Here is a 12,016-nt window from a genome sequence, read left to right as displayed (position 1 = left end):
TTTTCATGGACGCCTCTGCTTATTTCAGCAAGACAATGCCAAGCCACGTGTTACAACAGCATGGTTTCGTAGTAAAAGAGTGCGAGTACTTTCCTGGCCCGCCTGCAGTCCAGACCTGTCTCCCATCGAAAATGTTTGGCGCATTATGAAGCGTAAAATACGACAGCGGAGACCACGGACTGCTGAACGACTAAAACGCTACATAAAGCAAGAATGAGAAAGAATTCCACCTTCAAAGCTTCAACAATTAGTTTCCTCAGTTCTCAAACGTTTATTGAGTGTTGTTAAAAGAAAAGGTGATGCAACACAGTGGTGAACATGCCTTTTCCCAACTACTTTGGCACGTGTCGCAGCCCTAAATTCTAAATTAATCATTATTTGCAAAAAAAAATAAAGTTGATGAGTTTGAATATCAAATATCTTTTCTTTATAGTTCATTCAACTGAATATGGGTTGAAAAGGATTTGCAAATCATTGTATTCCGTTTATATTTACATCTAACACAATTTCCCAACTGATATGGAAACGGGATTTGTACATATACATATATATATATATATATATATATATACATATATACATATATATATGTATATATATACATATATATATATATACATATATATATGTATATATATATATATATATATATACACACACACATATATATATACACACACATATATACATATATATATATACACACACAAACATATACATAATAATAATATTATTATTATTATCATTAATTGATTAGATTTATATAGCGTTTTTCTATTATTAGATACTCAAAGCGCTCACTAAGAAGTGGGAATCCATTATTCATTCACACCTGGTGGTGGTAAGCTACATCTGTAGCCACAGCTGCCCTGGGGTAGACTGACGAAAGTGTGGGTGCCAGTTTGCGCCTACGGCCCCTCCGATCATTCATCATTCATTTACCAGTGTGAGCGGCACCGGGGGCAAGGGTGAAGTGTCCTGCCCAAGGACACAACGGCAGCGATTTGGATGTCAATAGGCGGGGAGCGAACCTGCAAACCTCCGGTTTCTGGCACGGCCACTCTACCCACTACGCCATGCCGCCCCAAATATATATATATATATATATATATATATGTATATATATATATATATATATATATATATATATATATATATATATATATATATATATATATATACATATATATATATATATATATATATACATATATATATATACATATATATATATATATATATATATATATATACATATATATATATATATATATATATACATATATATATATACACATACACACACATATACATACATATGTATACATGTTAGGGCTGGGCGATATATCGATATATACGATATATCACGGGTTTGTCTCTGTGCGATATAGAAAATGACTATATCGTAATATTCGAGTATACGTTCTCACGCAGGACTTTTAGCTGCGGGTGTACACTTCAGGCTCTCCTCGCTCTTTCCTGTTTCTCCTTCTCGCAGACAAGCAGGCGCACCTTCTTACATACGTCACAAACTGTCACGTCACATACACGCCCTCGCAGGGCAGAGAGGTAGCGCCGTGGCTAACGTTAGCTGCTAACGTAGCCGTACGAGAGAAAGATGGTGCGGATCTGGTAACAAATGAAGGAAGACATAATTCCTAATGAAAACAGCAGGGTTTCCATCATCTGGCGGTGGTTCGGCTTCAAGTGGGAATATGTCGAACAGACAACCGTAATTTGTCAAGTGTGGGGGGGGAGCGTTGCTATAAAAAGTAGCATTACTGCTAATATGTAGCATTATTTGAAAAGTCACTCGCTAGAGAATGAAGAGATTTTCATAACCTTGGTAACATATCACATAGTGAAAAACAAATACTATTTGATATCCTATTATGCAGCTCATTTTTATCTGACTCTTAAAATGTCTGCGACAATCTTGCAATTTATTTTTTGGAAATGACTTGAATGTTTGTGCCATTGCTTAATAACTTTAATAAATACACTTTTGGTCAATTGACTTAGTTGTGATTTCCCTCTCTGCATGAAAGTTTAAAAGTAGCATATATTAATGCAGTATGAAGAAGAATGTTTTAATGTAGACACATAGAATCATCATACTGCTGTGATTATATGTATCAAGTGTTCATTCAAGGCTAAGGCAAAATATCGTAAAATATATCGTATATCGCGACATGGCCTAAAAATATTGCGATATTGAAAAAAGGCAATATCGCCCAGCCCTGATACATGTATATACAGACATATGTATAACATGGATATATACACACATATATACCTATATATATATACACTAGGGGTGTAACGGTACACAAAAATCTCGGTTTGGTACGTACCTTGGTTTAGAGGTCACGGTTCGGTTCATTTTCGGTACAGTAAGAAAACAACAAAATGTCAATTTTTTGGTTATTTATTTACCAAATTTGTAAACAATGGCTTTATCCTTTTAACATTGGGAACACTTTAATAATTCTGCCCACGTTAATCCACATTAAACTGCCTCAAGTTGTTGCTTTGATTAAATAAAATGACAAAACCTTTCTTCTACATATAAAAAGTGCAACATTAAACAGTTTCAAGTCAACTCATCATGCTTAATTTATTACAGCATTTGGGAAGTCTGTAGTTGACTTTTATTATGCACACACACACACATGCACACCCAAACACGCGCACACACACGCACACACACACGCAGCAAAATGAGCTAACGTAACGCTAATAGCTAATTAGCCTTCACCTCAACTATGAGCGAGCTGAGCTGCAGTTTACGTTTCTAGAAGGTTAACTGGCTCATAGTGATGTTTGTAATAGTTGTGACTGGGAAGAGTTTTTTATAATTTGGGGAGTGTACGATGTCCGCTGCCCAACTGCTAAACACATATCTGCTCATCTCGACGCCGGAGCACTGACCCCATGCTTTCTGAATACGCACTGCTGATTGGCTTTGTATGTAACCAAACAGATGGTTGTGTGGGCGGGACAATGCTGGGTGCTCACTCCTCAGACAGAGGCAGAAAGCAGAGCAGCTTGTTAAGACTTTAGATTAGAAACTCATTCGATACACCCTCGTACCGAACCGAAACCCCCGTACCGAAACGGTTCAATACAAATACACGTACCGTTACACCCCTAATATACACACATAAATATATACATACACATATACATATATATATACATTTACATATACACACATATACATACACATATATATATACATTTACATACACACACATATATATACACATGTATACATATATGTACATATATTTATATATATACATAAATATATTCATGTGTATATATACAAATAAATGTACATACATTTATACGTATACATCTACTACATGTATACACATATTTTATATATATATATAAATATACACAGACTTGTAAAGGACATAATGTCATGGCTGTCTTGAGTTTCCAATAATTTCTACAACTCTTATTTTTTTGATTGGAGCACATACTTGTTTGTCGCAAAAATCTTTCATGAAGTTTGATTCTTTTATGAATTTATTATGGGTCTACTGAAAATGTATACCCATGGTAGTGTACTGTACTCACCACACTGGTAAGGTGCTAACCCTAATAGTGTACCATACTCACTACAGTGGTATGGTGATAACCTTGGTAGTAAGGGTGTAACGGTATGTGTATTTGTATTGAACCGTTTCGGTACGGGGGTTTCGGTTCGGTTCGGAGGTGTACCGAACGACACGGACATATTAAGTAGCGCACCGCACGTTGTGTAAACAATGCACACCGAGGCACCATGAATTAACGTGGACCCCGACTTAAACAAATTGAAAAACGTATTCGGGTGTTACCATTTAGTGGTCAATTGTATGGAATATGTACTGTGCTGTGCAAACTACTAAAAAAAGTTTCAATCAATAAAAAAAAAAAAAACACACGGCATGCTAACATCAGGCTTATGATAGACTGACCTTACGTCCTCTTTTCACAGGATATGTCCTCTTTGTGGAGCTGTCCAGGTGGAGTTTCTTAAATGACTCAAATGTCCGGCATTTTAAGTTATGGTTGCATGTATTTTCAATGTATGTTCAGGGTTAAGAAGGGGTTAATAACAAAAAAAAAGTGCTGCACGCGGCAACATTCGTGAGGGAGGGGGAGACAGAGAGAGCGAGAGAGTTATGATAAACACGCATGCGTCGCCAAGCTCTGCTTTTTAACCATAGATTTATCAGATTTTATTTTTTATTATCTATAGCAGTGGTGTCAAAAGTGTGCCCCGGCGGCCATTTACGGCCCACAGTAATGTTTTAAAGGCCCACGGCACATTCTAAAAATACTATTAAAATAAACAAAAACATAAACAAAAGTGAAATAAAAAAGCTTAAAGGGGAACATTATCACAATTTCAAAAGGGTTAAAAACAATAAAAATCAGTTCCCAGTGGCTTGTTGTATTTTTTGAAGTTTTTTTCAAAATTTTACCGGTCTCTGAATATCCCTAAATAAAGCCTTAATGTGCCTTATTTTTGGCTCTCTGCGAAGACACTTGCCATTTCCCTGTGACGTCACACAGTGCTGCCAATGTAAACAAACAATGGGAATAACACAGCAAGATATAGCGACATTAGCTCGGATTCAAACTCGGATTTCAGCGACTTAAGCGATTCAACAGGTTACGCATGTATTGAAACAGATGGAGTATGAAAATATTGAAGAAGAAACTGAAGCTATTGAGCGAATAGCTATTGACGCTATTCATAGCCATAGCATGGCCGAATAGCTGCGTTAGCATCGCCAGTAAAATGTGCGGACCAAACGATCAGGACTTTCGCATCTTTTGACACTGGAGCAACTTAAATCCGTCGATTGGTGAGTGTTTTTTTCGCATTAAATGTGGGTGGAAGGAAATGTAATATAGTTGCAAATGCATCTACAGGTTATCCATACATCTCTGTGCCATGTCTGCTTTAGTACCGCTGGTAAATAGCATGTTAGCATCGATTAGCGTAGCATGTTAGCATCGATTAGCTGGCAGTCAAAATCAACAAAACTCACCTTTGTGATTTCGTTGACTATCGTTGCAAATGCATCTGCAGGTTATCCATACATCTCTGTGCCATGTCTGTCTTAGCATCGCCGGTCGAATGTGGAGACACTTTGGCACATTCAATGGGGGTCTGGCGGCAGACACTTTCGCATCTTCGGGCCAGTGGTGCAACTTGAATCCCTCCCTGTTAGTGTTGTTACACCCTCCGACAACACACCGTCGAGGCATGATGTCTCCAAGGTTCCAAAAAATAGTCAAAAAAACGGAAAATAACAGAGCTGAGACCCAGTGTTTATAATGTGTTGAAAATGAAAATGGTGGGTGTGTTACCTCGGCAACGTCACATTCTGACGTCATCGCTTCCAGCGCGATAAACAGAAAGGCGTTTAATTCGCCAAAATTCACCCATTTAGAGTTCGGAAATCGGTAAAAAAAATAGATGGTCTTTTTTCTGCACCATCAAGGTATATATTGACGCTTACATAGGTCTGGTGATAATGTTCCCCTATAAAGGCTAAATGTAATCTAGAAAAAGTTGCAACGTTGACTAATAGAACAAAGCATTTTTTTTTTCTTTCAAACTGTCAATGCTCAAAACATAATATTGAATCAAAATCAATGTTATTATGAATGATTGACCTATCCAAGTTTACGATTACTTCACATCAAATATTACACTAAGAAAAATATTTTTTGGTGGAAGATTTAGCAAATTTGTTAAATAAATAATCAAAAAAATGTATATTTTGTTGTTTTCTTACTGTACCGAAAATTAACCGAACCGAGGTACGTACCGAACCGAAATTTTTGTGTACCGTTACACCCCTACTTGGTAGTGTACCGTACTCACCACACTGGCGGCAGCAAGGAGCAAACAGCATCTGGAAGTCGTGTTCACAGTATTTCCTGCCTTCAAACTGCAGACACATAAAAGTACAGTTTCCAGCGATGGGGAAAAAACAACAATAAGTTCCATTAGATACATGGTGCTGGATTATTTATAGGATGAGTTGAAGAGAAGTTGGATTACCTCGTAGAAAAGTCCTTCTGGAAACTGCTGGAAACACTGGGCACACACGAAGCACTGCTCATGGTACAGTTCTCCATTGCTGTTGACGATCTTCTCTGTGGGAGCAAAGCCACTCTTGCATCGCTCACAGGCCGCACTCGCCAAGGCATTGGCAATGCTGGTGAATGACAACATGCAGATTTACAGCATGGATTAGGGCGAGCCAAACTGTTTCCACTGAGGGCCTCACACTGAAAAATGAAAACATGACGGGGGGGGGGGGGGGTTTCACCCTCAAAACCAACACAATATATCAATTTTTTTTAACCTTTAGGACTCTCCTCAAATTTGGAAGGGTCTCGGTCATAAAAATGTTACAAATAAGTCATATATATATATATTTTTTTTTTAATCTTAAATCTCTAAATCAGGGATGTCAAACTGGTTTTCATAAAGGGCCACATGGCAGTTATGGCTGCCATCAGAGGGCCGCTTTTAACAGCGAATAATGTATGAATTTGCCTCTGGATTTCATTATTAATTATACAAATTGTTTAAAGTAGACTGTCGATTTTACAGTAGAAAAACTTTACATTTACAAAATTTTACAGTAAAATATAGTACCCACGATTGTCACACACACACAGGGTGGTGAAATTAAGCTCTGCTTTTGACCCATCACCATTAATCACCCCCTGGGAGGTGAGGGGAGCAGTGAGCAGCAGCGGTGGCCGCGCCTGGGAATCATTTTTGGTGATTCAACCCCCAATTCCAACCCTTGATGCTGCGTGCCAAGCAGGGAGGTAATGGGTCCCATTTTTACAGTCTTTGGTACGACTTGGCCGAGGTTTGAACTCCCAACCTACCGTTGTAAGCCATTTTTAAAGTTGAAAATGTTTAATTTATGGCAAAATTCTGTAGAATATGCTTTGTTACAGGTAACTTAAAGCTAAGATATGTGTTCAGATACACTATATTGCCAAAAGTATTTGACCAACCATCTAAATGATGAAAATAGTTGTCATAATCACTTGGCCCGGCCACAGGTGTATGCAATCAAGTACTTAGGCATGGAGACTGTTTCTACAAACATTTGTGAAAAAATGGGCCACTCTCAGTTATCTCCAGCGTGGATCTGTCATAGGATGCCAACTGTGCAACAAATACAGTCGTGAAATTTCCTCGCTCCTAAATATTCCAAAGTCTACTTTATTATAAGAAAAGTGAAGAGTTTGGGAACAACAGCAACTCAGCCACCAAGTGGGAGGCCACGTAAACCGACAGGAGAGGGGTCAGTGGATGCTGAAGTGCATAGTGCAAAGACTTTCAACACAGTCAGTTGCTAAGGGGCTCCAAACTTCATGTGACCTTCCAATTAGCCCATGTACAGTACGCAGAGAGCTTCATGGAAAAAGGGTTTCCATAGCCGAGCAGCTGCATCTACGCCATACATCACCAAGTCCAATGCAAAGCGTCTGATGCAGTGGTGTAAAGAACGTCACCACTGGACTCTAAAGCAGTGTTTTTCAACCTTTTCTGAGCCAAGGCACATTTTCTTCATTGAAAACAAAACCAGCAGAAATCGTTGAAAAATGAAACCCAGCAGCCGATTTTGACAATTGTTGGATATGAATTCAAATCATAACAACCATGCTTTACTATAACTCTAGTCTCAAAGTAGAGTACCATGAATTGATTAACGTGGACCCCGACTCAAACAAGTTGAAAAACTTATTCGGGTGTTACCATTTAGTGGTCAATTGTACGGAATATGTACTGTACTGTGCAATCTACTAATAAAAGTATCAATCAATCAATCAATCAAGGTGTACTGTCATCACCTGTCACATCACGCCTTGACTTATTTTGAGGTGTTTGACATTCTCTCTGTGTGTAGTGTTTTTAGTTATTGTCTTGCGCTCCTATTTCGGTGGCTTTTCCTGTTTTGTTGGTATTTTCCTGTAACAGCTTCATGTCTTTTTCTGAACGCTATTCCCCGCACCTGCTTTGTTTTGGCAATAAAAACTGTTGAAGTTGTGCAGACGCTATCCTTCTTTGTGCGGATGCCGTTGATTGTCATGTCATGTATGGATGTACTTTGTGGACGTCGTCTGCTGCATGCGCTGTAAGTCTTTGCTGTCGTCCAGCATTCTGTTTTTGTTTTTTTTACTTTACAGCAGGTTCAGTTTTAGTTTAATTTTGCATCGCCATCCCTAAGCTTCAATGCCTTTTTTTAGCGGCACTCGCCTTTTGTCTATTTTTGGTTTAAACGTTAGATACCTTTTTACCTGCACATTGCCTCCCGCTGTCGCCTGCATATTGTGATCATGACAAACCATGTTCCCGACTTCTACAAAGCAATTATCTACCTGCTGCCACCTACTGATATGGAAGAGTATTACAAGGTTACTCTGCCAAGCTCTAGACAGTACAGACACTCAATAATTACAGGTTTGCAAAAAATATTTTTAACCCAATTAGGTGAAATGACATAATCTCCCACGGCACACCAGACTGTATTTTGCGGCACAGTGGTTGAAAAACACTGCTCTAGAGCAGTGGAGACGCCTTCTCTGTAGTGATGAGTCATACTTTTCCATCTGGCAATCTGATGGACCAATCTGGGTTTGGAGGTTGCCAGGAGAACGCTACATTTCAGACTGCGTTGTGCAGAGTGTGAAATTCGGTGGAGGAGGAATTATGGTGTGGGGTTGTTTTTTTTCAGGAGTTGGGCTCGGCCCCTTAGTTCCTTATTAGTCCCCTTATTACCATAAATTGATTAACGTGGACCCCAACTTAAACAAGTTGAACAACATATTCGGGTGATACCATTTAGTGGTCAATTGTACGGAATACGTACTGAACGGTGCAATCGGCTAATAAAAGTCTCAATCAATCAATCAATCCAGTGAAAGGAACTCTGAATGCTCCAAAAGGACTCCGGCGTCATTCTGTGGCCTCTTCTATTTTAGAATTTTCGTTTTTTACGTGGACTCTGTGGTCCTTAATTTGGCTTATTTTCAATGTTGAATCTCACGGAAGTTTCATTTTTTGGCGACCCCGCAGTCCTTCTGATTCTCAGGCCTTTTTATCTGATAGAGCCTAGGATTCTCAGGGTTTGTCTATACGTCATAACCCTTAGTCACACGCTTTTTCCATGCGTCGTTATCCTTAGGTCCATAAAGACAAGGATAACAGAGTCTAACTTGACTGGGCTGCACAGAGTCCTGACCTGAACACCTTTGGGATGAATTAGAACGGAGACTGAAAGCCAGGCCTTTTGACCGAAATCACCAATGCGCTTTTGGAAGAATGGTGGAAAATTCCTATAAACACACCCCGCAACCTTGTGGACAGCCTTCCCAGAAGAAATGAAGCTGTAATAGCTGCAAAAGGTGGACCGACATCATACTGAACTAGGGCTGGGCGATATATCGTGGGTTTGTCTCTGTGCGATATAGAAAATGGCTATATTGTAATATTCGAGAATTCGTTCTCACGCAGTTGCTTTTAGCTGCAGGCATTACACTACAGGCTCTTCTCACTCTTTCTGGTCTCTCCTTCTCACAGACGAGCAGGCGCACAAACTTACACACATCACATACTGTCCCATCATACATATACGCCCTCGCCCAGCAGAGAGGTAGCAGACTGGGTAACGTTAGCTGTGTTGCTAGCAGAGCCGTGCGAGTGGTAATACGAGACAAAGAAAGTGCAAATGAAGGAAGAATTAATTCCAAAGAAAAACTGCAGGGGTCCATCGTCTGGCGGTGGTTCGGCTTCAAGCGGGAAGATGTCGAATAGACAACTTTAATTTGTCAAGTGTGGTGCACAAACGTTGCTACCAAAAGTAACATTACTGCTAATATATAGCATCATTTGAAAATACACCTGCTAATAACTTTAATGAATACAGTTTTGGTCAATTGACTTAGTTGTGATTTCCCTCTCTGCATGAAACTTTAAAATGAGCATATATTAATTAATGCAGTATGAAGAACAACATTTTAATGTAGACACATAGAATCATCATATTGCTGGGATTATATGCATAAAGTGTTAATTCAAGGCTAAGGCAAAATCCATCCATCCATCCATTTTCTACCGCTTATTCCCTTTCGGGGTCGCGGGGGTCGCTGGAGCCTATCTCAGCTACAATTGGGCGGAAGGCAGGGTACACCCTGGACAAGTCGCCACCTCATCGCAGGGCCAACACAGATAGACGGATAACATTCACATTCACACTCACATTCACACACTAGGGCCAATTTAGTGTTGCCAATTAACCTATCCCCAGGTGCATGTCTTTGGAAGTGGGAGGAAGCCGGAGTACCCGGAGGGAACCCACGCATTCACGGGGAGAACATGCAAACTCCACACAGAAAGATCCCGAGCCTGGATTTGAACCCAGGACTGCAGGAACTTCATATTGTGAGGCAGACGCACTAACCCCTCTTCCACCGGCAAAAAACCTAAGGCAAAATATCAAGATATATATCCTATATCGCGATATGGCCTTAAAATATCAAGATAATAAAAAAAAAGGCCATAGTCGTAACCCTTAGGTCCATAAAGACAAGGATGACAGATTCTGGTGTGGATGAACTTGACTGGCCTGCACAGAGTCCTGACCTGAACACCTTTGGGATGAATTAGAATGGAGACTGAAAGCCAGGCCTTTTAACCAATATCACCAATGCTCTTTTGGAAGAATGGTGGAAAATTCCTATAAACACACTCTGCAACCTTGTGGACAGCCTTCCCAGAAGAGTTGAAGCTGTAATAGCTGCAAAAGGTGGACCGACATTATATTGGGTTAGGAATAGGATTGCACATCAAGTTCATATGTGAGTCAAGGCAAGTGGCCAAATACTTTTAGCAATATAGTGTACGAAGAGTCACAAAAGAAGGGTTAATTACTCACTGCAGAGTCATGACCTAATTTGGTGAGGACTAGAGAGAGTCACCGGGATCTTGTCTGGTTACCTCCAAGAAAAAAAACTGCCACATTCAGCACATACACTTTGGAAATGATGCGTTATTAAGATGTCCAAAATATTATTATTGTTTTCATCCATGTGCGCATGCGCTCTTCATATCATTTATGTCAACAAATGTGATGATAGGTAAAAGTTGCTAATTAATCCTACCAGCTAGCTAACCTTCCCCAGAGGGAGGGTAAAACATAAAAAGGTCTAACTGTCAAATTATTTTCAAAATACAAACATTTTTCGCGATTTTCTTTAAGACCACTGGCGTCTTGTTGGGCAGCTAGCTTTAGCTTGCTGGCTATCGTGTGTGAAATGCGCTAGCTAGCATGAATGTAAATACTCACCTGCCCGTCGTCCCGGACACCCCCAGCATCATCTCTTCACCTCCAAAAATGCGATGAATGTGTCTAATTAATTGTTCCTTGTTTTGTTTCTTTCTGTCGGCAAACAAAGTTGTGTGGGATGGGGAGTAGTCGTGTCTGGGCTGGGCTGGCTCGGCGTGCCACAACTGGCGGACGTGTTGCCAAATGGAAAATTACACGTTATCGTACCAGAATCTTAAAATGTACCAGAATCTTGGAATGATCATGTTTTAGGGGAAAATATTTAATTTAACGTTGTTTATGGCCACCCGCTACACTCCAGAATTACTTTCAACCATGGATGGTGTGACTTGTTGTGTTTTTTACCCTTTAAAATACAAACCCCGTTTCCATATGAGTTGGATGTAAATATAAACGGAATACAATGATTTGCAAAACGTTTTCAACCAATATTCAGTTGAATGCATTACAACGACAAGATACTTGATGTTCAAACTCATAAACTTAATTTTTTTTTGCAAATAATAAATAACTTATAATTTCATGGCTGCAACACGTGCCAAAGTAGTTGGGAAAGGGCATGTTCACCACTGTGTTACATCACCTTTTATTTTAAAAACACTCAAACGTTTGGGAGCTGAGGAAAC

At 39.5% G+C, this 12,016-nt stretch overlaps 1 protein-coding gene across 2 annotated transcripts in view; it reads right to left on the bottom strand.

Moving 5' to 3' along the window:
* The window catches only part of LOC133543116 (LIM and senescent cell antigen-like-containing domain protein 1), a 35,077-nt gene extending 23,497 nt beyond the window's left edge, over positions 1-11,580 (bottom strand). The window contains exons 1-3 of one of the 2 annotated variants that reach the window (XM_061887564.1): positions 11,391-11,580; positions 6,077-6,233; positions 5,897-5,963 (exon numbers count right to left, since the gene is read on the bottom strand). In XM_061887564.1, coding sequence (XP_061743548.1) covers positions 5,897-5,963; positions 6,077-6,233; positions 11,391-11,422 — 256 coding nt within the window. In that variant the 5' untranslated portion in view covers positions 11,423-11,580. The remainder of the gene's footprint in view (positions 1-5,896; positions 5,964-6,076; positions 6,234-11,390) is intronic. The other variant, XM_061887565.1, reaches the window with a different exon arrangement.
* Positions 11,581-12,016: the final 436 nt, after the last annotated feature.

Source organism: Nerophis ophidion, linkage group LG25, assembly GCF_033978795.1.
Source record: "Nerophis ophidion isolate RoL-2023_Sa linkage group LG25, RoL_Noph_v1.0, whole genome shotgun sequence".
Lineage (NCBI taxonomy): Eukaryota > Metazoa > Chordata > Actinopteri > Syngnathiformes > Syngnathidae > Nerophis > Nerophis ophidion.
Note: the sequence above shows the minus strand (reverse complement) of the source record. Positions and strands in the feature narration are given on the sequence as shown.